At 47.7% G+C, this 27,254-nt stretch overlaps 1 pseudogene and 2 gene segments (V, D, J or C); all 3 read left to right on the top strand.

The window, feature by feature from the left end:
• On the top strand, positions 1–480 carry LOC132225737 (immunoglobulin heavy variable 4-38-2-like; the record flags this gene model as incomplete). The annotated part of the segment is given in 2 exon segments: positions 1–84; positions 167–480. Coding segments are annotated over 2 exon segments (360 nt in total), but the record flags the coding sequence as incomplete, so codon positions are not given.
• Positions 481–7,678: 7,198 nt separating this feature from the next.
• On the top strand, positions 7,679–8,185 carry LOC132225733 (immunoglobulin heavy variable 3-21-like; the record flags this gene model as incomplete). The annotated part of the segment is given in 2 exon segments: positions 7,679–7,770; positions 7,866–8,185. Coding segments are annotated over 2 exon segments (366 nt in total), but the record flags the coding sequence as incomplete, so codon positions are not given.
• An 8,093-nt stretch (positions 8,186–16,278) lies between these two features.
• On the top strand, positions 16,279–19,540 carry LOC132225707 (immunoglobulin heavy variable 1-46-like; annotated as a pseudogene).
• Positions 19,541–27,254: the final 7,714 nt, after the last annotated feature.

Genomic DNA, 27,254 nt, shown 5'->3' with positions numbered 1-27,254 from the left:
GAATACTTTCTGGGGGACCAGGACCTCACCTGCAAGACATGACTCCCATGTGGCTCTTCCTCTTCCTGCTGTCAGCTCCCAGATGTGAGTGACTCAGGGGCTTAGACGTGAGGAGATGGGGATCCTGCATCTGAGCCCAGGACTCACTGTGTTATCTCTGTCCCAGGTGTCCTGTCCCAGGTGCAGCTGCAGGAGTTGGGCCCAGGACTGGTGAAGCCCTCACAGACCCTCTCCCTCACCTGCTCTGTCTCTGGTTACTCCATCACCAGTGCTTACTATTGGAGCTGGATCCGCCAGCCCCTAGGGAAGGGGCTGGAGTGGATGGGGTACATAGATAGTGGTGGGAGCACTTACTACAGCCCCTCCCTCAAGAGCCGAACCTATATCTCCAGAGACACGTCCAAGAACCAGTTCTCCCTGCAGCTGAGCTCCGTGAGCACCGAGGACACGGCCGTGTATTACTGTGCAAGACACAGTGAGGGGAAGTCAGTGTGAGCCCAGACATTAACCTCCCTGAGGGAGACAGCAGGGCTGGGCTGCAGAGAGAGTCCAGGACACCAGGGGGCGCTCAGGACAAGGTGCAAGGCCATGGACCAGGAGCAAGTGGAGAGTTGATCAAAGATACCTCCTCCTGCTCCATCTTAAAATACTTTTGCTCCCGGGCTCAGCCACAGAGCTCACAGAAAGCCCTGTCCTAGGTCTAGTTTTAGGGATTGTATTTGTGAACAAAAAGGGGGCTCTGTCCTAAATCTGACAAAACTCAGTGACTGACAGGACCCTCACAGGAGGCTCTGATCACACATCCTCCCTGGGCAGTCCTGGGGGTGGGCATGACCTAGGCCTATAACTTCTTTACTAAAAGGCTCATCTTTGCCTTAGAAACCCCATCCATTGTTGCTGTGCATCTGAGTGACACCTTTGACATCATCAGCATGACCACCCTCAGGAGAGCACCTCCTGTTCACTGTCCTGGCACCCAGTCCCCGCCTTGCTCTCTCCCACCTCCATGTCACTCCCCACCTTCCCTCCTTAACTTCAAATGCACAAACGCAGCTGCAAACAGTTATTCACCAGAGCATTGCAGGTCTTTTCCCTAACAGTTCTTATACATTTGACTCCAATAAAATCTTATAAAACATTCCCTACATATTTGAACATTTCTTACATCAACATGTTGTCTTTTCTTCATTGACAACATACGTTCATACACGTTTCTTCCCCGTGTGGAGAGGGAAGTACACACAATCATTAAAAACCTGCTCCCTGGACAGGATGAGTTTAAATGAGCTCACAGGTGGTGGAGATGAGACAAGTTTGCTGTTGGTTGTCATGGACATAAGTGCCCCATCTTTTTCCAGCCCAGCAGGCATGACTGGGAGGTTGAGCATCAACCTATGAACCAGGAGGTCACAGTTTGATTCCTTGGTCAAGGCACATGCCCAGGTTGCAGTCTTGATCCCCAGGGGGAAGGTGAAGAGGAGGCAGCTGATCAATGATTCTCATCATTGATGTTTCCATGTCTGCACTGGTCTCCTCTCTGGAGTCAAGGAAAGTGTATAAAAAAGGAGAAGGAAAGAAAGGAGGCTTCCCCAGCTATGCCGCCCCCCACCCTTGACACTCTGGAAGGTTCCCCTGCTGGTTGAATCAGCATAAAATTCACACCATAAATTAGCCACTTTGAAGTTGTTGACATGAGAACCTCTAAGCCTGTGGAGAATATTTTTTGGGGGTGGGAGGCAAATCACAGCATTTTATTCATTAATACATTTCATTCCATAATGCACCATCTTGTTCCTGGCACCATTAATACTACTGTCATTGTTTCCCTTGGAGAGGACCATGCCTCTAAAAAATCTGAGTTGGATTTCCATCGATTAACTCTAACATATTTTACCTTACTGAAAAGCAACACCTAATCAGCTAAGATGGAGGTGAATGGGTAAGGTGTTTCAGTGAAAAGCTGGGCACACAGGTAGACCAACAAGCAAATGCAGTATGTGTCGTAAACCAGATGGCAGGGAGAGAGCACCAGCACAGCCAAGGCCTTCGGGAGGGTAGCTAGAAGTACCCTGCCAAGTAGGTTAATCTGCAGAATGGGAAAGATACAACCCTTTCCCATTATCCACTCAAACCCAAGCAGAGAATCATATCTAATAAAGAGGGAATATGCACATTGACCATCACACAGTATTGGTCAAGATGCCTGTACACACAACGAAAGCCGAGTTCCCGTAATGAGCCTTAACGAGCAATGAGCGGGGACTTGAGGCCGTGCCCCCCACCAATACAGCGCTTGCTTGGGGACTTTTGTTGAGCCCCCCATCCGCGGGGATTGATAGGTCACCTCAGGTCATGCCCCCACCCAAGCACCAGGCTAGGGACCTGAGGCCATGCCTCCTGCCTGGGGGGTCGTAACAGGATGGGGCGCGGGGGGACCTCAGGCCTCTCTCCCTAGCCTGGGCCAGGGAACCTCAGGCCATGCCTTCCACCCCGGCAGGACTTGAAGTGATTGGGCCGTCTGGGTCTGAATCTAGCCCATTGGGGGTGGGGCCTGATGGGTGTGGGTCTCCCATGATTTCCAGACGCACATGGATGGGAGGGAATTGGACTCTGGTTCCATGGCGTACCCCAGACTCTGACAGGAGAATGATTTTCATATACACTTTACCAATTTTCTTTCATCTCTGACACTTCTATTATAGAGAAAGGGCAAATAGCAATATTAAAATATTTCCTCTAATTAATTCCCTTTTAATGTGCACAAATTTCGTACACCAGGCCATTAGTAAGAAATCATGAGTAACTACAGGGTCATGACTTCCCAGAAAACAGAAAGGTGGAGTAAGCACACCATCCCCCGATAAGAGTGAGGTGATGTCAGTGCAGGGAAAGGTTGGGTAAGTTCTTTAAGTTTGTTTTTGGCGTTTTGGTCTGTGAGCAATCAAGATGGAGAGGGAGGCTCGCCCAAAGGGGAACATCTGCAGGAACCAGAGTAGCTGAGCCCGACCATTCATGGTGCCTTTACACTTGCACATACCATGGCGACAAGGACTCTCCACGTGGATCAACCACAAGCCACACCCATTGCACAGAGGGTGTGATGATGGTCCACCAAGTACTGAGTGAGGAGCGCAGGGGCCGAGGCCAGAAGACAACCCACGTGTAATAGCCAAGGAAAGGGTGATGACCATGAAGCAGAACAGACTGCCCCCTGGAAGTAAGCCTCATCGCCTGCCGCCTTCCCCATCGCTGCAGCACATCCCCTGGAGAATTTTTTTTTTTTTGGAATACTATGCAAATATTTTTTGTGTGTGTGTAATTTTTTTTATTGCTTAAAGTATTACAAAAAGTATTACATATGTCTCCTTTTTTATTTTTCCCCACCCTTGACAATCCCCTGGCCTCCCCTACCTCCCAGTGTCTTATGTCCATTGGTTATGCTTATATGCATGCATACAAGTCCTTTGGTTGATCTCTTACCCACCCCCCTCCTGCCCTCCCACCCTCCCCGGCCTTCCTGCTGTAGTTTGACAGTCTGTTCGAGGCAGCTCTGCCTCTGTATCTATTTTTGTTCATAAGTTTATAATGGTCTTTATTATCCAGAAATGAGTGACATCATGTGGTATTTTTCCTTCATTGACTGGCTTATTTCACTTAGCATAATGCTCTCCAGTTCCATCCATGCCATTGCAAATGGTAAGAGTTCCTTCTTTTTTATAGCAGCATAGTATTCCATAGTGTAGATGTACCACAGTTTTCTAATCCATTCATCTACTGATGGGCACTTAGGCTGTTTCCAGATCTTAGCTATGGTGAATTGTGCTGCTATGAACATAGGGGTGCATCTATCCTTTCTGATTGGTGTTTCTGGTTTCTTGGGATATATTCCTAGAAGTGGGATCACAGGGTCAAATGGGAGTTCCATTTGTAGTTTTTTGAGGAAACTCCATACTGTTTTCATAGTGGCTGCACCAGTCTGCATTCCCACCAGCAGTGCACAAGTGTTCCTTTTTCTCCACATCCTCTCTAGCACTTGTCGTTTGTTGATTTGTTGATGATAGCCAGTCTGACAGGTGTGAGATGGAACCTCATTGTTGTTTTGATTTGCATCTCTCGGATGATTAGTGACTTTGAGCATGTTTTCATATGTCTCTTGGCTTTCTGAATGTCCTCTTTTGAAAGGTGTCTATTTAGATCCTTTGCCCATTTTTTGATTGGATTGTTTATCTTCCTTTTGTTAAGTTGTACGATTTCCCTATAAATTTTGGAGATTAGGCCCTTATCAGATATGACAAATATTGGCAAATATGTTTTCCCACACAGTGGGTTTTCTCGCTGTTTTGTTGATGGTTTCTTTTGCTGTGCAGAAGCTTTTTATTTTGATGTAGTCCCATTTGTTTATTTTCTCTTTAGTTTCCAATGCCCTAGGAGCTGTATCGCTGAAGAAATTGCTTCGGCATATGTCTGAGATTTTGTTGCCTTTGGATTCTTCTAGTATTTGTATGGTTTCCCGTCGTATATTTAAGTCCTTTATCCATTTTGAGTTTATTTTTGTGTATGGTGTAAGTTGGTGGTCTAGTTTCATTTTCTTGCATGTATCGGTACAATTTTCCCAACACCATTTATTGAAGAGACTATCTTGGCTCCATTGTATGTTCTTGCCTCCTTTGTCAAATATTAATTGAATGTATTGGTTGGGGCTGATTTCTGAGCTCTCTTTTCTATTCCATTGATCTATATTCCTGTTCTTGTGCCAGTACCAGGCAGTTTTGAGAACAGTGGCTTTGTAATCCAGCTTGATATCTGGTATTGAGATATCAACTACTTTGTTCTTTCTCAGGATCCCTGCAGCTATTCGGGGTCGTTTTTTATTCCAGATGAATTTTTGGAGAGTACGTTCTAGGTCTGTGATATATGCCATTGGTATTTTAATGGGAAGTGCATTGAATTTATAGATTGCTTTGGGCAGTATGGACATTTTAATGATGTTGATTCTACCTATCCAAGAACATGGTATGTTCTTCCATCTGTTTATGTCTTCCTCTATCTCTTTTTTCAACGTCCTGTAGTTTTCTGAGAAGAGGTCTTTTACCTCTTTAGTTAAGTTTATTCCTAGGTAGCTTAATTTTTTTTGGTGCGATGGTAAATGAGATTGCTTTTTTAGTCTCTCTTTCTGCACATTCACTATTGGTGTATAGAAATGCCATAGATTTCTTGGCGTTAATTTTGTATCCTGCTACAGTGCTGAATTCTTTTATTAAGTCGAATAGTTTATTGATGGAGTCTTTAGGGTTTTCTATGTACAGTATCATGTCATCTGCAAATAAGGACAGTTTTACTTCCTCTTTTCCAATTTGGATGCCTTTTATTTCTTCTTCTTGTCTAATTGCAATGGCTAACACTTCCAGTACTATGTTGAAAAGGAGTGGTGAGAGTGGGCATCCCTGTCTTGTTCCTGTTCTTAGGGGAAATGGTGTTAGTTTTTGTCCATTGAGTATGATGTTGGCTGTGGGCCTGTCATATATGGCTTTTATTATGTTGAGGTATGATCCTTCAATTCCCACCTTGCTGAGAGTTTTTATCAAAAATGGGTGTTGAATTTTGTCAAATGCTTTTTCTGTATCAATTGATATGACTATGTGGTTTTTTTCTCTCAATTTGTTTATGTGATGTATCACGTTTATTGATTTGCGGATATTGTACCATCCTTGCATCCCTGGGATAAATCCTACTTGATCATGGTGTATGATCATGGATCCGATTTGATATGATTTTGTTGAGGATTTTGGCATCTATGTTCATGAGGGATATTGGCCTGTAACTCTCTTTCATTGTGTTGTCTTTACCTGGTTTTGGTATTAGGGTGATGCTGGCTTCATAGGATGAACTTGGAAGTGTTCCTTCCTCTTGAATTTTTTGTAGTAGTCTGAGGAGGATAGGTTTTAGTTCTTCCTTGAATGTTTGGTAAAACTCCCCTGTGAAGCCATCTGGTCCTGGGCTTTTGTTTGCTGGAAGCTTTTTGATGACTGCTTCAATTTCTTCCATAGTTATTGGCCTATTGAGATTTTTAGATTCTTCCTGATTAAGTTTTGGAATGTTGTATTTTTCTAGGAATATGTCCATTTCCTCCAGGTTGTCTAGTTTGTTGGAGTAGAGTTGTCCATAATATTTTTTAACAATCATTTGTATTTCTGTGGGATCTGTTATTATTTCACCTCTATCATTTCTGATTTTGTTGATTTGGGTCCTTTCTCTTTGCTTCTTGATGAGCCTGGCTAGAGGTTTGTCAATCTTGTTTATCCTTTCAGAGAACCAGCTGTTGGTTTCATTGATTTTCTGTATTGTATTTTTGGTCTCTATGTCATTTATTTCTCCTCTAATCTTTATTATCTCCTTCCTTCTGCTCACTCTGGGCTCTTCTTGTTGCTCTCTTTCTAATTCTTTGAGCTGTAGAGTTAGATGATTTACTACCATTTTTTTCTTGTTTTTTGAGATAGGCCTGTAGAGCTATAAACTTCCCTCTCAGGACTGCTTTCATTGTGTCCCATAGGTTTTGGATTGTTGTGTTTTCATTGTCATTTGTTTCCAGTGATTGCACTTTCCAAGTGGCAGTTGCCGCCTTCCCAGGGAACAAGTGACCACATTCCCAGATACCTGTGTCTGTCTGTCCTCACCTGGGGCTGTGTTCCCAGGGTTTTGTTCCAAGAGCCATCATATTCCATTTTTAATCATGTTTTGTAATTATTTAATTTTATTTTTATTATTTGTTTAATTTTTATCATTACTTTGTTTGTTAATCCTCACCTGAGGATATTTTTTCATTGGTTTTTAAGGAGAATGAAAGAGAGACGGAGAGACAGACAGAAACATCGATGTGAGAGAAACAGATGGATTGATCGCGTCCTGCACCAGACCCGACCAGAGTAGGAGCCTGCAAGCAAGGTAAGTGCCCTTGACCAGAATCCAACCTGGGACCCTTCAGTTCATAGGCCCAAGCTCTATCCACTGAGCAAACCAGCCAGGATTCCTTTTTTAAATGATAAAAATTCCCCCAATTTGAGAGGCTGGAAAAAAGACTTTTGTACACAAACAGCAGGGAAGTTGAGTGAAATCTGTGGTTTCAGGAGGCAGCTGTGAGCTTGTGAGAGTGGCAGCAGGTTTGAGACAGAGGCTGCAGCAACCGTATCCAGCCCAGCCTCTCCTGCCTCCTCACATGTAGAGGTTAGAATTTTGTGGATCATCTGATGGAGGAAAATAACAAGGAGAATCTTTCAATCTAAAAATAACATCATCATTCAATGCAAATTCTTATTCCTAAACTCCAGAAAGGCAACATGGCCCACGGTGGTAGAAGGAAAGTAAGAGGAACGCTCATCCACGTGCCTCTGGGGGAGCACCCTGAGTCCTCACCAAAACCCCAGGAAGGAGGACTCTCAATCCTGGAAGCTGCCCCCAAAGGAATGGGGTCAGGGTGACGGGTCTCAGGAAGGGAAGGGGGGTCAGGATGGGACCCCTTGTGGCCAGCATCCTTGAGTCCTTTCCCATCTGGGGTCGCCCCTAGGATGACAAGATCAGGCATGCAGCCCAGGGTCCCAGCTGCACCTTATATGCAGACTCCATGCAAATGGGGCTCTCCTCCTGCTCATAAAAGGGGGCCCTTGTCCGGCATGTTGGGGAGACACTCAGAACCCAAGCGCCTGAGACAGGACCCCAGCGGCTCCACCATGGACTTGGTGCCAAGCTGTATTTTCCTCCTGATCATTTCTCAAGGTCGTTCTCAAGAGAGGGTAGCACTGAGACCTGTGCCTGTGCCTATTGGTGCTTCCATGTGATTCTATGTCCACCCTATGTTTCAGTGTTTGCAGGTGTCCAGTGTGAGGAGCAGCTTGTGGAATCTGGGGGAGGCCTGGTGCAGTCTGGGGGGTCTCTGCGACTCTCCTGTGCAGCCTCTGGATTCACCTTCAGTAGCTACGACATGCACTGGGTCCGCCAGGCTCCAGGGAAGCGGCTGGAGTGGATCTCACGCATTAGTGGTCCTAGTGGTACTTACATATCCTACGTCAACTCTGTGAGGGGCCGCTTCACCATCTCCAGAGACAATGCCAAGAACTCGCTGTATCTGCAAATGACCAGCGTTAAAGCCGAGGACACGGCCGTGTATTACTGTGCTAGAGACACAGTGAGGGGAAGTCAGTGTGAGCCCAGACACTAACCTCCCTGAGGGAGACAGCAGGGCTGGGCTGCAGGGAGCGTCCAGGACACCAGGGGGCGCTCAGGACCAGCAAACCCAGGGTCCCAACTCAGAGGCTGTCCCTGGAGGGCTGTGCAGGCTTCCTATTGGGGTCAATGCTTTCTTCCCTCCTAGTGTCCCTGGGGCAGTTCCTCTTCCCTCTTTGTGTCTTTAATTAGATTCTCTGCAGGAAAAAAGCAGCAAGTGGCTGTGTGTCAGATCTGGTCGGCTTCTCATCTGCGCCCTTCCTGTCACCATGTCCCTAATGGTCACTCTCTGGGTTGTCAAGGAAAACAGTGTAGGGATTCCCATCCCCCTCACTGAGTGCGACTTCCCTCACTCTCCACGCAGTGCTGAGCAGTGAAACTCTGAGTCCAGGTCCCAAACCTAACCTTAGTGTGATCAGCCCCTCTCTCTACCGCAGGAGGAGCCCTTTGGGGGCAGTTAGCTGCTTGCCTCTCACTGACATGGCTGCACATGGAGGTGTAGGGTCAGACCCTGTGGGCACTGCCCCTTCGTCTGCCTGGGAGATGAACCCAGCTCTCAGTGTGTCCCTGGGCGGAGGCAGGAAGGAGGCCCAGTGAGGGACCCTGTCACAGCCCTGCTGGGCATGTTCCCCGTGGGTCTCAGAACCTGGTCTCGGGGGACATGTCCCAACACCTGTGCTGCTTCCCCTGGAGAACCACCTGCATCCTGAGAACCTGCTGAAGGAAGACATGGTCCCACCCACCTCTTCTGTGCCTCCAGCTCCGCAGACACCACCCCATCCTCACCCTCTGTCCTCTGCTGCCCACACTCATCCCATTGGGTCTACACAGGATGGTCCCTGTGGAGGTGTCTACCCTCTCCATCCCTCCTGGTGTGTTTTACCTTAAATGTACCCCCATCTCATCCCCTCATGCCCATCTCCCGTATCAGGCCCTCCCTGAGACTCCAGGGTCAGGACTACTAGGCTGCCCTGCTGAGCCCACGTGCAGTGCCCACTTGTGATGTCAGGTCCTGGGATCCAACCTGTTTCAGGTGGAGACACAGCTGAGCACTGAGCTCAAGCATCTCCAACAGCTCAAACCTGTGCTGAGGCAACATGCAAGGGGGCCATGAGCTGTAGAGCATTGTGGTGGAGAAGCGTGTGGCCACTTTGGTCAGAGGGCAGTGAGGGAAGGTCTGGAGCCTGGTCACCTATTATGTTTCCAACATCTCGCTGACCAGAGCCCAGGTACACAGGCAGCTCTGTGAATCCTAAAAGTGCAGGGACCACCCAGCCAACATGGGTCGCGATTGAGCATCTACGTATGAACCAAGAGGTCATGGTTCAATTTCCAGTCAGGGCACATGTCTGGGATGTGGGAAACATCCCCAGTTTGGGGCATACAGGAGGCAGCCAACCAATAATTCTCTCTCATCGATGTTTCTATCTGTCTCTCTCTCTCTCTCCATTCCTCTCTGAAATCAATTTTAAAAAATTTAATAATAACAGTCCCTGCAACAACAACAACAACAACAAAAAAAAAAGCACAGACATTCCAGAAAACTGGGATCTTAAGCCAACCAAAGGAATGGCATTTCAATTTTTCATTTTTATGTTTTTATTATTATTTTGTTAGCTTTTTTTGCTTTTTTTCTTTGTTATCCTTTTTTCTTGTTTGTTCCTTTATTTCCAACTTCTTTTCACATTATTTTTTCAACCACGTGAGCAGCAGACACATGAGAGGCGTGCTCTTGTCCTGGGAGCATCAGCCCCATGAGCAGCCTGCCTCGAGCCTAAGAGCAGCAGCCTCATGTGGCCTGCCCCTGTCCAAAGAGCAGCAGCTGTGTGAGCAGCCCACTTCCCTGTCCGAGGAACAGCAACCACGCGAGCAGTCCGACCTGTCCGAGGAGGAGTAGCCAAACGAGCAGTCTTCCTACGTCTGAAGAGCAGCAGCCTTGCGCAGCCCGCCCCATCCGAGGAGCAGCAGCTGAACACACCCTGCACTAGTCTGAGCAGCAGCAGCTGCACAAGCATTTTGCCCTCGTCCAAGCAGCAGCCACCACACAAGCAGCCTGCCCAATCCGAGGAACAGCAACTGTGTGAGCAGCCCTCCCCCATTCGAGGAGCAGTAGTTCTGCGAGTGGCCCAGCCCCATTTGAGGAGCAGCAGCAGCCCACCCCGGTCCGAGAAGCAGAGCCACATGAGCAGACCGCCCATGTCTGAGGAGCAGCAGCCTTGCGCAGCACGCACCAGTCCGAGGAGCAGAGCCACAACAGCCTGCACTTATCTGACGAGCAGCAGCCAGGTGAGGGGTACGTCCCTGTCCGAGGAGGAGCAGCCACATGTGCAGCCCACTCCCGTCCAAAGAGCAGCAGCCGCGCAAGCATCCCACCCCCATCTGAGGAGCAGCAGACTTGCAATCAACCTGTCCAAGTCCTAAGAGAAGTAGCCCCACAAGCAACCCACCGCATCAGAGGAACAGCAGCGTGCAGCCAGCCCCCATCCAAGGATCAGCAGCCACGTGAGCAGCCTGCCCCAGTTCAAGGAGTAGCAGCTGCGTGTGTATCCCTCCCCCATCCAAGGAAAAGCAGCCTCGTGATCAGCACACCCTCTGTCTGAGGAACAGCACATGTGTGTGAAGCCTCCCCCCACCAGCCAGAGGAGCCACCACGACTGTGAACAGCACCCACCAGAGGAGCTGATGCCAACTGAGGAGCAGCTGCTACCACAACCGCCCAAGAAGCAACCACAGCCCAAGGAGCCACTGCTACCCAAGGAGCAGCCCCTGAATGACTCAACATCTAGATATGTCAGTGAGATCAAACATGGGTAGACAAAGAAACCCCCAAAAGAAAGAAAAGGAGGACTCACCAGAAAAGCAGCTAAGTGAAACAGAGGCATGCAACATGACTGAAAAAGAATTCAGATTAAGGGTCCTAGAATGCATAAACCAGATGGAGGAAAAAATCAACAACCTATGCAAGAGTCAAGAAGAAACAGATGAAAAAATCAACTTATGTAAGAATCAAAAAGAAATGGATGAAAAAATCAATAACTATGTAAGAACCAAGAAGAAATGAAAAGTGATATAGCTGCAATAAAAAACACCATTGAAAGTTTCAACAGTAGACTAGGAGAAGCGGAGGACCGAATTAGTGAATTAGAAGACAGGGAAGCAAAACACACCCAAACTGAACTGCAATTGGAGAAAAAAAATTAAAAGACAGGAGGAGAGCCTGAGGTGACTATGGGACAACGTGAAACAAAACAACATATGAATAATAGGGGTGCCAGAAAAACCAAAAGAGGAACAAGGATTAGAAAACCTACTCGAGGAAATAATATCAGAAAACTTCCCTGAGGTGGGAAAGAAAAAAAGTCACACAAGCCCAGAGAGTCCCAAACAAGGTGAACCCGAAAAGACACACACCAAGACACATCATAATTACCATGGCAAATGTTCAGGACAAAGAGAGAATCTTAAAGGCTGCAAGAGAGAGAGAGAAAGTTACATACAAGGGATCTCCCATTAGATTATCAAATGATTTCTCAACAGAAACACATCAGGCCAGAAAAGAATGGACGGAAATTTACAAAGTGATGCAAAGCAAAGGACTGAATCCAAGAATACTCTATCCAGCAAGGCTATCATTCAAACTTGAAGGGGAAATAAGAAGCTTCACAGACAAAAAAAGGCTAAGGGAGTTTATCACCACCAAGCCAGCAATGCAAGAAATGCTAAAGGGACTGGTGTAAAAAGAAGAAAGAAAAAGCTCAGAAAGTTAAAAGCCACACAAAAAAAGAAATGGCTACAAATAGTACCTTTCAATAATAACTTTAAACGTAAATGGACTAAATGCTCCAATCAAATGACATCGAGTGGCTGAATGGGTAAAAAAAACATGACCCATATATTTGCTGTCTACAAGAGACCAACCTCAGAATAAGGGACTCACACAGACTGAAAGTGAAGGGATGGAAAAATATCTTTCAGGCAAATGGAAAGGAAAAGAAAGCTGGGGTATCAATACTTATATCAGACAAAATAGACTTCAAAGTGAAGGCCATAACAAGAGATAAGGAAATCCACTTCATAATACTAAAGGGATCAATACAACAAGAGGATATAACCCTGATAAACATATATGCACCCAATGCAGGAGCACCGAAATACATTAAAAAAAAAAAAAAAACTACTAGAAGATAGCAAGGGAGAGATCGACAACAATACAATCATATTAGCGGACTTTAATACACCACTGACATCACTGGATAAGTCCTCTAGACAAACATTCAGCAAAGAAACAGCAATCCTAAATGACTCACTAGATCAGATGGACTTAATAGAAATCTTCAGAACACTTCACCCCAAAGCCATGGAATATACATTCCACTCTGATGCTCATGGGACATATTCAAAAATAGACCACATATTGGGTCACAAGCAAAGTATCCCCAAATTCAAGAAGATTGAAATCATAAAGAGCATCTTCTCAGACCACGATGGCATAATATTAGAAATAAACTACAATAAAAACAACCCCAAATACTCAAACACTTGGAAGCTGAATAGCATGTTATTAAATATTGATTGGGTTACCAATGAGATCAAAGAAGAAATTAAAAACATCCTGGAAACTAATGACAATGAAAACACTACAATCCAAAACCTATGGGACACAATGAAAGCAGTCCTGAGAGGGAAGTTTATAGCTCTACAGGCCTATCTCAAAAAACAAGAAAAAATGGTAGTAAATCATCTAACTCTGCAGCTCAAAGAATTAGAAAGAGAGCAACAAGAAGAGCCCAGAGTGAGCAGAAGGAAGGAGATAATAAAGATTAGAGCAGAAATAAATGACATAGAGACCAAAAAAACAATACAGAAAATCAATGAAACCAACAGCTGGTTCTTTGAAAGGATAAACAAGATTCACAAACCTCTAGCCAGACTCACCAAGAAGCAAAGAGAGAGGACCCAAATAAACAAAATCAGAAACGATAGAGGCGAAATAACAACAGACCCCACAGAAATACAAATGATTGTTAAAAAATACTATGGACAGCTCTACTCCAACAAACTAGACAACCTGGAGGAAATGGACATATTCCTAGAAAAATACCACATTCCAAAACTCAATCATGAAGAATCTAAAAATCTCAATAGGCCAATAACTATGGAAGAAATTGAAGCAGTCATCAAAAAGCTTCCAGCAAACAAAAGCCCAGGACCAGACGGCTTCACAGGGGAGTTTTACCAAACATTCAAGGAAGAACTAAAACCTATCCTCCTCAGACTACTACAAAAAATTCAAGAGGAAGGAACACTTCCAAGCTCATTCTATGAAGCCAGCATCACCCTAATACAAAAACCAGGTAAAGACAACACAATGAAAGAGAATTACAGGCCAATATCCCTCATGAACGTAGATGCCAAAATCCTCAACAAAATCTTAGCAAATTGGATCCAGCAGTACATCAGAAAGATCATACACCATGACCAAGTAGGATTTATCCCAGGGATGCAAGGATGGTACAATATCCGCAAATCAATAAACGTGATACATCACATAAACAAATTGAGAGAAAAAACCACATGGTCATATCAATTGATGCAGAAAAAGCATTTGACAAAATCCAACACCCATTTTTGATAAAAACTCTCAGCAAGGCGGGAGTAGGAGGATCATACCTCAACATAATAAAAGCCATATATGACAGGCCCACAGCCAACATCATACTCAATGGACAAAAACTAACACCATTTCCCCTAAGAACAGGAACAAGACAGGGATGCCCACTCTCACCACTTCTGTTGAACATAGTACTGGAAGTGTTAGCCATTGCAATTCGGCAAGAAGAAGAAATAAAAGGCATCCAAATTGGAAAAGAGGAAGTAAAACTGTCCTTATTTGCAGACGACATGATATTATACATACAAAACCCTAGAGACTCCATCAAAAAGCTAATAGACTTAATACATTAATTTGGCAATATAGCAGGATACAAAATTAACCCCTAGAAATCTGAGGCATTTCTATACACCAATAGTGAACTTTCAGAAAGAGAGATTATAAAAACAATTCCATTCACCATCACACCAAAAAAATTAAGCTACCTAGGAATAAACTTAACTAAAGAGGTAATAGACCTCTTCTCAGAAAACTACAGGACGTTGAAAAAAGAGATAGAGGAAGACATAAACAGATAGAAGAACATATCGTCTTCATGGATTGGTAGAATCAGCATCATTAAAATGTCCATACTACCCAAAGCAATCTATAAATTCAACTCACTTCCCATTAAAATACCAACGGCATACTTTACAGATCTAGAACGAGCTCTCCAAAAATTCATCTGGAATAAAAAAAGACCCCGAATAGCTGCAGCAATCCTGAAAAAGAACAAAGTAGGTGGGATCTCAATACCAGATATCAAGCTGGATTACAAAGCCACTGTTCTCAAAACTGCCTGGTACTGGCACAAGAACAGGAATATAGATCAATAGAATAGAATGGAGAGCCCAGAAATCTGCCCGAACACTTGTGCACTGCTGGTGGGAATGCAGACTGGTGCAGCCACTATGAAAACAGTATGGAGTTTCCTCAAAAAACTACAAATGGAACTCCCATTTGACCCTGTGATCCCACTTCTAGGAATATATCCCAAGAAACAAGAAACACCAATCAGAAAGGATATATGCACCCTTATGTTCATAGCAGCACAATTCACCATAGCTAAGATCTGGAAACAGCCTAAGTGCCCATCAGTAGATGAATGGATTAGAAAACTGTGGTACATCTACACGATAGAATACTATGCTGCTCTAAAAAGGAAGGAACTCTTACCATTTGCAATGGCATGGATGGAACTGGATAGCATTATGCTAAGTGAAATAAGCCAGTCAATGAAGGAAAAATACCACATGATCTCACTCATTCATGGATAATAGAGACCATTATAAACATTTTGAATAATAATAGATACAGAGGCAGAGCAGCCTCAAACAGATTGTCAATCTGCAGCGCGAAGGCCGGGGAGGGGGGGGAGGCAGGAGGGAGGGGGGTAAGAGATCAACCAAAGGACTTGTATGCATGCATATAAGCATAACCAATGGACATAAGACACCGGGGGATAGGGGAGCCTAGGGGACTGTCTAGGGCGGGGGGAAAAATGGACACATATGCAATACCCTTTGTAATACTTTAAGCAATAAAAAAAAAATCAACAAATGACAAGTGCTGGCAAGGATGTGGTGAAAAGGGAACCCTCATACTCTGCTGGTGGGAATTCATGCTGTGCAGCCATTATGGAACACAGTATGGAGTTTCCTCAAAAAATTAAACATGGAACTGCCATTTGACCCAGTGAGCACACTTTTAGGAATATAAGCGAAGGCACCCAATCAGAAACAATGTATGCACCCCTATCTTCATAGCAGCACAATTTGCAATAGCTAAGATCTGGAAACAGCCCAAATGCCCATCAGTAGCTGAGTGGATAAAAAAGCTGTAATACATTTATAATACTGAATACTCCGCAGCAGTAAAAGAGAAGGTTCTCTTATGCTTTGAGACAGCATGGAGGGGCCTGGAGAGTATCATGGTTAGTTCAATAAGCTAGTGAGATAAAGACAACTATCACATGACCTCACTCATATGTGGAATCTAATGAACAAAATAACAGAGACCTCGAAGAATGGAGCAGACTGGGGAAGCTCAGAGGGAAATCGTGGTCAGGTGGGAGGGTGGGAAGAGGTCAACCAGCACACTCATATGCATATGTGCATCATCCAGGAACACAGACAATAGGGTGGTGAAGACTGGGCACCTGGGGCCAGGCTAGAAGGTGTCAATGGGAATAAAGGGGACATGTGTAATACCTTCAACAATAAAGGTATAATTTAAAGAAAAAGAATTAGGACTTGGACCCTCAGACTCCCACTGAACATGGTCCCTGTGTCACCCATCTTCTCTCAGGTGGGGTCAAGACCTCAGCTATTAAATACTCTGCCTCATGAATATGCAAAAGAGAGGAGGGAGACCAGGTTAAATATGGGTAAGTCTGTGCCCTGAGGGCATCACCCACAGCCACACCCTCCCCTAAAGAAGTGCTCACAGCACAGCCCTCAGCATGGACTGGAGCTGGAGAGCCCTCCCCCTGGTGGCCATGGCGACAGGTAAGGGGCTCCTGTCCTGGGTTAAGGAGGGTCCAGGGAGAGTCAAGGGGGATTCCACTGACTCCTGTCTCCTCCCCACAGGTGTCCACTCCCAGGTGCAGCTGGTGCAGTCTGGGGCTGAGGTGAGGAAGCCTGGGGTTTCTCTGAAGGTTTCCTGCAAGGCTTCTGGATACACCTTCACCAGCAACTACATCCACTTGGTGCGACAGGCCCCGGGACAGGGGATGAGTGGGTGGGGATAGTTTTCCCTTTACTTGGAATCACAAAGTAAGCACAGAAGTTCCAAGGCAGAGTCTCCATAACTGGAGACAAGTCCACGAGCACAGCCTACATGGAGCTCAGCAGCCTGAGAGCCGAGGACACGGCCGTGTATTACTGTGAGACACAGTGAGGGGAAGTCAGTGTGAGCCCAGACACTAACCTCCCTGAGGAGATAGCAGGGCTGGGCTGCAGGGAGCGTCCAGGACACCAGGGGGCGCTCAGGACCAGCAAACCCAGGGTCCCAGCTCATAGGCGGTCCCTGGAGGGTTATGCAGGCTTCCTATTGGGGTCAATGCTTTCTTCCCTCCTAGTGTCCCTGGGGCAGTTCCTGCTTTCCTATTTGTGTCTTTAATTAGATTCTCTGCAGGAAAAAAGCAGGAAGTGGCTGTGTGCCAGATCTGGTCGACTTCTCATCTGTGCCCTTCCTGTCACCAGGTCCCTGACAGTCGCTCTCTGAGTTGATATAGAAAACATTGTAGGGATTCCTGTCCCTTCACTGAGAGAAACCACCCCAACCCTCCACCCTCCATGCAGTGCTGAGCAGGATCACAGAGTCCAGGTCCCAAACCTCACCTGAGGGTGATCAGCCCCTCTCTCTGCCCAGGAGGAGCCCTTTGGGGGTAGTTTGCCACTTGCCTCTCACTGACATGGCTGCACATGGAGGTGTAGGGTCTGACCCCTGTGGACACTGCCCCTCTATGAGCCTGGGAGATGGACCAAGCTCTCACTCAGGGTGTCCCCGGATGGAGGTAGGAAGGAGGCCCAATGACGGGCCCTGTTACAACCCTGCTGGGCGTGTTCCCCGTGGGTCTCAGAACTGGTCCCGGAACATGTGTCCCAACACTAGTCCTGCTTCCCAAGGAGAATCCACCTGCATCCTGAGAATCTGCTGAAGGGAGACATGGTCCCACCCACCTCTGCTGTGCCTCCAGCTCTGCAGTCACCACCCCATCCTCACCCTCTGTCCCCTACTCCCACACTCTCACCCCATGGGGCCTGCACAGTACATCCCATGTGGATGTGTCTGCCCTCTCTTTCCACCTGGTATGTTTTGACTTAAATGCACCCCCATGTCATCCCCTCATGCCCATCTCCTGTGCCAGGACCTCCCTTAGACACCAGGGCCAGGGCTACTCAGCCATCCTGCTAAGCCCACAGGCAGTGCCCACATGTGATATCAGGTCCTGGGTTCCCCACATGTGCCAGGTGGAGACACAGCTGAGCACTGAGCTCAGAGCACTTCCAACAGCTCACACCTGTGCTGAGGGAATCCCCAGGGGCCCGTGAACTTCAGAGCATCGTGGTGGACAAGCCCATGGCCACTGGGGTCAGAGGCCAGTCAGGGACAGGCTTGGGCCTGTTCACCTATGATATTGCTAACGTCCTGCTGACCAGAGCCCAGGTACACAGGGAGCTCCGTGAATCCTAAAAGTGCAGGTACACCCCAGCCAGCATGGCTCAGTGGTTGAGAGGCGACCTATGAACCAGGAGGCCATGGTTCGATACCTGGTCAGGGGACATGCCCAGGTTGCCACCAACATCCACAGTGTGGGGTGTGCGGGAGGCGGCCAATCAGTTATTCTCTTTTGTCATTGATGTTTCTCTCTCTCCCTCTCCATTCCTCTCTGATATCTATTTTAATATATTTAAATGAATAAATGAAAATGTTAGGTGTGTGATTAGCAGTATGGGTGTATATGGGAGGCAACTAGTCAATATTTCTCTCTCACATCAATGTTTCTCTCAGTCTTCCCTCTCTCTCCTTTCTTTTCCCTCTAAAAATCAATGAACACGTCCTCAGGTGAGGACAAAGAAAAGAAGGTCCAGCCAGCCTGGCTCATGTGGCTCAGCTGTTGAGCATCGACTCAGGACCCAAGAAGTCACTGGTTTGATTCCTGGTGAGGACACATGACAGAGTTGCAGTTTCCATTCCCAAATGGGGCCACGCAGGAGGCAGCCAATCAATGATTCTCTCTCACGGATGTTTCGCAATATACCTCTCCATTTTCTTTCTCTCTAAAAACAAGAAAATCATATTTTTAAATGATGTATATCTATGTCTATCTCTACATCTATATACCTAGACATCTATATCTATATCTATATCTAATCTATATATCTATATCTATATCTATATCTATATCTATATCATCTATATCTATATCTAATCTATATATCTATATCAATATCTATATCTATATCTATATCTATATAATCTATATCTATCTATATCCATGGGTGCAGAGGCACATTGATTTTATCCCTAAGGAGTCACTGACTGTGCCCACATCCTACTTCCTGACCACTTCCTGCAGCATAGCCCCTGGTGTGGAAGGAGAGGTCCCTGGGCACGGTGACCAGGACCCCAAGGAGGGCCTGGTTCTCTGAGGGCACAGTCAGCACCTCCTTCCAGGAGAAGCTCCAGAGACCAGGGCCTCCCTCACCTCTTGCTCTTTGTATGTGCAGACACCTCCCATATGCAAATGCCCACACGGCCACCAGACACACACACAGTTGGCGTCCACTTAAATGCAGGGCCTCCTCACTCTGGAGAATACTTTGTGGGGGACGAGGACCTCACCTGCAAGACATGACTCCCATGTGGCTCTTCCCCTTCCTGCTGTCAGCTTCCAGATGTGAGTGACTCAGGGCTTAGACGTGAGGAGATGGGGATCCTGCATCTGAGCCCAGGACTCACTGTGTTCTCTCTGTCCCAGGTGTCCTGTCCCAGGTGCAGCTGCAGGAGTCGGGCCCAGGACTGGTGAAGCCCTCGCAGACCCTCTGCCTCACCTGCTCTGTCTCTGCTTACTCCATCACCAGTAGTTACCGCTGGAGCTGGATCTGCCAGCCCCCAGGGAAGGGGCTGGAGTGGATCCGGTACATAGATAGTGGTGGGAACATTTAGTACAGTCCCTCCCTGAAGAGCCGGACCTCCATCTCCAGAGACACGTCCAAGAACCAGTTCTCCCTGCAGCTGAGCTCCGTGACCACCGAGGACACGGCCATGTATTACTGTGCAAGACACACAGTGAGGGGAAGTCAGTGTGAGCCCAGACACAAACCTCCCTGAGGAGGCAGCAGGCCTGGGCTGCAGGGAGCGTCCAGGACACCAGGGGGCGCTCAGGACCAGCAAACCCAGGTCCCAGCTCAAAGGCTGTCCCTGGAGGGTTAAGCAAGCTTCCTATTGGGGTCAATGCTTTCTTCCCTCCTAGTGTCCTGGGGCAGTTCCTCTTCCTTCTTTGTGTCTTTAATTAGATTCTCTGCAGGAAAAAAGCAGGAAGCGGCTGTGTTTCAGATCTGGTTGACTTCTCATCTGGGTCCTTCCTGTCACCATGTCCCCGATGGTCACTCTGTGGGTTGACAAGGCAAACATTTACTGTCCCCTCACTGAGAGTGCCGTCCCCCACCCTCCACGCAGTGCTGAGCGGGAAACACGGAGTCCAGGCCCCAAACCTCACCTGAGGGTGATCAGCCCCTCCCTCTGCCCAGGAGGAGCCCTTTGGGGACAGTTAGCCGCTTGCCTCTCACTGACATGGCTGCACATGGAGGTGTAGGGTCTGACCCTGGTGGGCGCTGCCCCTCTGTGAGCCTGGAAATGGACCCAGCTCCCAGAGTGTCCCGTGATGGAGCAGGAAGGAGGCCCAGTGATGGGCTCGGTCACAGCCCTCCGGGCCCCTGTTCCCTTTGGGTCTCAGAACCTGCTCCCGCGGGTCGTGTCCCAACTCCTCTCCTGCTTGCCCTGGAGAACCGCCTGCATCCTGAGAACCTCCTGAAGGGAGACATGGTCCCACCAACCTCTGCTGTGCCTCCAGCTCTGCAGACACCACCCCATCCTCAGCCTCTGTCCTCTGCCACCCACACTCTCACCCCATGGAGACAGCACAGGATGTCCTGTGTGGATGTGTCTTCCCTTTCCTTCCCCCTGGTAGGTTTTGACTTAAATGAACCCCCACGCCATCCTCTCATGCCCATCCCCTGTGCCAGGCTTTCTCTTAGGTGCCAGGGCCAGAGACACTCAGCCGTCCTGCTGAGCCCACGTGTGATGTCAGACCATGGGGGCCCGCCCCTCCTGTGTCTGTGGAGACACAGCTGAGCACTGACCTCAAAGCACCTCCAACAGCTCTCACCTGTGCTGAGGGAAAGTCCAAGGACCCATGAGCTGCAGAGCTTCATGGTGGATAAGCACATGGCCACTGGGGTCAGAGGTCAGTCAGGGAAGGACTGGGGCCTGGTCACCTATGATGTTGCCAAACATCCCGCTGACCAGAGCCCAAGTGCAAAGGGAGTTCCATGAATCCTAAATGTTCTGGAACAGCCCAGCCAGCATGGCTCAGAGGTTGAACATCGAACTATTAACCAGGAGGTCACAGTTATTCCTGGTCAGGGCACATGTCCCGGTTGCCGACAATTTCTTCAGTGTGGGCCATGCAGGAGGCAGCCAATCAATTATACTCTCTTATCATTAATGTTTCTCTCTCTCTTCCTCTCTATTCCTCTGTGATATCAATTAAGAAATATTTAAACAAATAAATACATAAATGAAATGTTGCTGGTTTGATTCACAGTATGGGGATATGTAGAAGGCAACTGATCAACACTTCTGTCTCATATCAATGTTTCTCTCTCTCCTTTCCTTTCCCTCTAAAAACAATGAACATATCCTCAGGTGAGAATAAAGAAAAAAGTATCTATATCTATACCTATGTATACATCCACAAACACATCTACATCTCTATGTCTACATTTGTATCTCTATATCTATCTATATCTATATCTATATCTATATCTATATCTATATCTATATCTATATCTATATCTATATCTATATCTATATCTATATCTATATCATCTATATCTATATCTATATCTATATCTATATCTATATCTATATCTATATCTATATCATCTATATCTGTATCATCTATATCATCTATATCTATATCTATATATCTCTGGAACAAGAGGCACATTGATGTTATCCTGAAGGAGTCACTCATTATTCCCACATCCTACCTCCTGACCACCTCTAGCAGCATAGCCCCTGGTGTGGAAGGAGAGGTCCCTGAGCGCGGAGACCAGGACCCCAAGGAGGGTTCTCTGAGGGCACAGTCAGCACCTCCTTCCAGGAGAAGCCCCAGAGACCAGGACCTCCCTCACTTCCTGCCCTTTGTATGTGCAGACACCTCCCATATGCAAATGCCCACACGGCCACCAGACACACACAGAGTTGGCTTCCAGTTAAATGCAGGGCCTCCTCACCCTGGAGAATACTTTCTGGGGGAGGAGGATCTCACCTGCAAGACATGACTCCCATGTGGCTCTTCCTCTTCAAGCTGTCAGCTCCCAAATGTGAGTGACTCAGGGTTTAGCCGTGAGGAGATGGGGACCCTGCATCTGAGCCCAGGACTCACTGTGTTCTCTCTGTCCCAGGTGTCCTGTCCCAGGTGCAGCTGCAGGAGTAGGGCCAGGACTGGTGAAGCCCTCACAGACCCTCTCCCTCACCTGCTCTGTCTCTGGTTACTCCATCAGCAGTGGTTACTACTGGAGCTGGATAGGCCAGCCCCCAGGAAAGGGGTTGGAGTGGATAGTGAGCAAACATAGTAGTGGGAGCACTTACTACAGCCCCTCCCTCAAGAGCAGAACCTCCATCTCCATAGACACGTCCAAGAACCAGTTCTCCTTGCAGCTGAGCTCCGTGACCACAGAGGACACAGCCGTGTATTACTGTGCAAGACACACAGTGAGGGGAAGTCAGTGTGAGCCCAGACACAAACCTCCCTGAGGAGACAGCAGGGCTGGCCTGCAGGGAGCATCTGGACACCAGGGGGCGCTCAGGACCAGCAAACATGGGGTCTCAGCTCAGAGGCTGTCCCTGGAGGGTTGTGCAGGCTTCCTATTGGGGTCAATGCTTTCTTCCCTCCTAGTGTCCCTGGGGCAGTTCCTCTTCCTTCTTTGTGTCTTTAATTTGATTCTCTGCAGGAAAAAAGCAGGAAGTGGCTGTGTGTCAGATCTGGTTGACTTCTCATCTGGGTCCTTCCTGTCACCATGTCCCTGATGGTCGCTCTCTGGGTTGACAAGGAAAATGTTGTAGGGATTCCTGTCCCCTCACTGAAAGCGACGTCCCCATCCTCCATTCAGTGCTGAGCGGGGCACACGGAGTCCAGGCCCCAAACCTCACCTGAGGGTGATCAGCCCTCGCTCTGCCCAGGAGCAAACCTTTGGGGGCAGATAGCTGCTTGCCTCTCACTGACATGGCTGCACATGGAGGTGCAGGATCTGACCCCTGTGAGCACTGCCCCTCTGTGAGCCTCTGAATTGGACCCAGCTCCCAGGGTGTCCCCGGACAGAGGCAGGAAGGAGGCCCAGGGACAGGCCCTGTCATTGCCCTCCTGAGCCCTGTTCCCTGTGGGTCTCAGAACCTGGTCCCAGGGGACGTGTCCCAACACCAGTCCTGCTTCCCCTGGTGAACCACCTAGATCCTGAGAACCTGCTGAAGGGAAATATGGTCCCACCCACCTCTGCTGTGCCTCCAGCTTCACAGACACCACCCCATCCTCACCCTCTGTTCTCTGCCGCCCACTCTCACCCTATGGGGCCTGCACAGGACATCCCGTGTGGATGTGTCTGGCCTTTCCTTCCCCCCTGGTAGGTATGCCTTAAATGCACCCTGACATTACCCCCTCATGCCCATCCCCTGTGCCAGGCCCTCCCTGAGACACCAGGGCCTAGGCCACTCACGTGGCCTGCTGATCCCATGTGAAGTGCCCACATGTGATGTCAGGCACTGGAGGCACCACTTGTGTCCGGTGGAGACACAGTTGAGCACTGAGCTCAGAGCACCTCCAACAGCTCACATCTGTGCTGAGGGAACCTCCAGGGGCCCTTGAGCTGCAAAGCATCATGGTGGATGAGCCCAAGACCAAGGGGGTCAGAAGGCAGTCAGGGAAGAGCTGGGCCTGGTCATCTATAATGGTGCCAACATCTCACTGATCAAAGCCCAGGTACACATGAGTTCTGTGAATCCTAAAAGTGCAGGGACAACTGGGACTGCATGGCTCAAAGGTTGAGTGATGACCCATCAACCAGTTGGTCACTGTTGGATACCCAGTCAGTGCACATGTCTGGGATACAGGCAACATCCCCAGTGTGGGGCATGCAGGGGGCAGGCAATTAATTATTCTCTCTCATCATTGATGTTTCTATATCTCTCTCCCTTTCCCTCTCTGATTTCAATTATAAATGTTTAAATCAATAATAAATACATAAAAATTTTGCAGGTTTGATTTCCAGTAGAATCTATGTGAGAGGCAACTGGTCAATATTTTTCTCTCACATCAATGTGTGGGAGACCACCTGTTGTCTTCACTGGCAGAGAAGTATAGACAGAGAACCCAGAAGACCGGTGACCCTTGAAGCCCTAGCAAAGGTCAGAGCTGTGCACCCAGTTAGTCCAGTCAATGGTAGCTGAAGCAACTTCCCCACCAGATAGTCATGTAAATCCTTATTGATAAGATAGTCTGCCTATTACTGGAAATTGCCTGCCTAAGGGCTATGCTATGGGTGTATCCCAGATCAATAAAAGGTTGGTGCAGCCAGAGCACCAGTGGAAGTCCTTCCTCTTGAGTTGGACTTGCCCGCCTGGCCCCTCAATATTCCCCAATTATCTCTTGTCTCTTCTCTTTCATCTGAGTGCGGCTCCTCTTCCAGATCCTGAACCCTGAACCACGCAGGACGTGGAGGGAAACAATTACGACATCAATGTTTCTCTCTCTCTCCTTTTCTTTCCCTCCAATAATCAATGAAAATATCCTCAAAAGATAATTTAAAAAGAAAGAACTATATCTACATATGTATTTGTATCTATATCTATATTTGTATCTATATCTACATCTACATATGTATCTATATTTTTATCTATATCTATATCTACATCTACATCTATCTATTTCCATGGTGGCACAGCCACATTGATGTTATTCCTAAAGAATCACTTATTGTTCCCACATCCTACTTCCTGACCACCTCCTGCAGCACAGCCCCTGGTGTGGAAGGAGAGGTCCCTGGGCACGGTGACCAGGAACCCTAGGAGGGCCTGGTTCTCTGAGGGCACAGTCAGCACCTCCTTCCAGGAGAAGCTCCAGAGACCGGGACCTCCCTCACCTCTTGCCCTTTGTATGTGCGGACACCTCCCATATGCAAATGCCCACACAGCCACCAGACACACACAGTTGGCGTCCACTTAAATGCAGAGCCGCCTCGCCCTGAAGTATAGTAGCAGTCATCTCAGGTGAAAACTAGTTTCACTTTAAGCGTGCTGTTTGGCTTCACAATAGAAAAGTTATTTTGATATAAATCATCCTATTGGACATGTACCGGGGTATGCTAGGGACATGGGGCTTAATGTGCTAAGGGGCAGGGAACATGGCATAGAAAAATTACTGTCTTAGAAAAACAATGTATTATGATTAAACCCAGCCAGGTGTGACCCCGTTTTCCTTCCATTTGTACTTGTGAACTTTTTACCCTGCCAGTACTAGGAACAGCTAAAGAAACACTTTGTAGTTGTTGCAAATGAAAGCTTTGCTGTACCCTTGGTCACTACTGCAGTACAAGGCTCCCTGCAAGGAGGGACGTGCTGTAGTCAGCTGGCCAGCTTAATAAAGGCTCTTAAATTTAAATTCTGAGTCGGTGGTCTATCTCGCTGATTGAACCCATAAAACCCCTTTAGAATACTTTCTGGGAGACGAGGACTTCACCTGCAAGGCATGACTCCCATGTGGCTCTTCCTCTTCCTGCTGGCAGCCCCCAGATGTGAGTGACTCAAAGCTTAGACGTGAGGAGATGGGGACCCTGCATCTGAGCCCAAGACTCACTGTGTTCTCTCTGTCCCAGGTGTCCTGTCCCAGGTGCAGCTGCAGGAGTTGGGCCCAGGACTGGTGAAGCCCTCACAGACCCTCTCCCTCACCTGCCCTGTCTCTGGATTCTCCATCATAACTAGTTGTTATGCCTGGGACAGGAACTGCCAGACCCTGGGTAAAGGGCTGTAGTGGATGGGGCACATATGTTATGAGGGAACACTTCCTACAGCCCCTCCCTCAAGAACTGAACCTCCATTTCCAGAGATGCATCCAAGAACCAGTTCTCCCTGCAGCTGAGCTCCGTGACCACCGAGGACACGGCTGTGTATTACTGTGCGAGACACAGTGAGGGGAAGTCAGTGTGAGCTCAGACACAAACCTCCCTGAGGGAGACAGCAGGGCTGGGCTGTATGGGGTGCCCAGACATGAAGGGACGCTCAGGACCCACAGCACAGAGAGCAGCCCCTGGAGCAGGGGCAGAGGGAGGTGGGAGAGAAGGGCCTTCCTGTTGGGCACAGGGATTTCCTCTCAAGGTCTCAGCTGCCTCCAGGAAAGCTCTTCCTTCTCATGTTCTCATCACAGACAACAGTGAAGAAGGGACATTGTGTTTGCAGGTGACATGTCAGCAGTGACAGGGACTCTCCTTCACCAAGTCTCCTTCACAAATTCTGCAAGTGACTTTTTTCACTCTCTTTTCAATGTTTTGCTGAGGAATGTGAACTCTGCAGCTGGGTTACTGGGATTGGGCTATGTGTACAGCTCTGCATCCCTCCCTTGCGGGTGAAGGGGTCACAGGTCCCTCAGTGTCTGACTCTCCATATGCCCCCCCCATCCTGGTCCAGGGAAATCACAGAGTCCTCCCTCTGCTGAAAGGCCTGAGCTCACTCAGGGCTGGTGGACCTCACCCATCCTCTCTGGGTCCACATTGGTCCCCAGAAGAGCTGTCAGCTCAGTGCACCAAACACAGGGAGCCCCACATCCACCCACAGGAGAAGCCTCGTGTCCATCACGAAGCAGTGCTAACCCCACAGCGGGGACAGGTGACCCTGAGGCTGGGATGTGCATCATCGAACTCCTCCTCCACCTTTCCCCCTGGATCCAAGGTTTTCTAGCTTCACTCTGGGTGAGATGTGCATCGGGAGGATGTTGGAAGCCCAGGAGCATCCAAAGGACTCCCTGTGTCCATATCGTCTTCTTATTACTTGCCCAGGAAACACAGAGTCACACAGACACATAGTCACACACTCGGAGTCACAGTCACAAATACACACACACACACACACACACACACACAGAGTCACACACACACACAGTCTCACACTCCTTTCTGGAAAAGACATGCATTCACACATGAGCAGTGATACAAAACCACTCATGTCATTACACAATGAATTTTAGGAATTCCATATAATAAAATGGTGCTATATTTTGTTTTCTTGGATGCCATATGAAATAAATATGTGGTCTGCAAGCAGCTATCTTTTCAACACTGACCACACCCTGTGAAGGTCAACAATTGTATTTCTCAGTCCACTTAGTAGGAGCTCAAATTAGGGATTTAATCCAAACTTTGCTAGATTGCTACAAATTTTAAAAATATAGTTGATGTATTAGTGAAAACCTTTCACCAAAAGCCAAGGACCAAATGGACTCAAGATGAATTCTATCAGAATTTCTAATAAGAATTGATAACTTTCTATCAACTCTTCTTGAACTCTTCCAAGAATTAAGGAAAGATATAGCACTTCCAAACAAAAGTGC

This window comes from Myotis daubentonii (assembly GCF_963259705.1).
Source record: "Myotis daubentonii chromosome 1 unlocalized genomic scaffold, mMyoDau2.1 SUPER_1_unloc_1, whole genome shotgun sequence".
Lineage (NCBI taxonomy): Eukaryota > Metazoa > Chordata > Mammalia > Chiroptera > Vespertilionidae > Myotis > Myotis daubentonii.
Note: the sequence above shows the minus strand (reverse complement) of the source record. Positions and strands in the feature narration are given on the sequence as shown.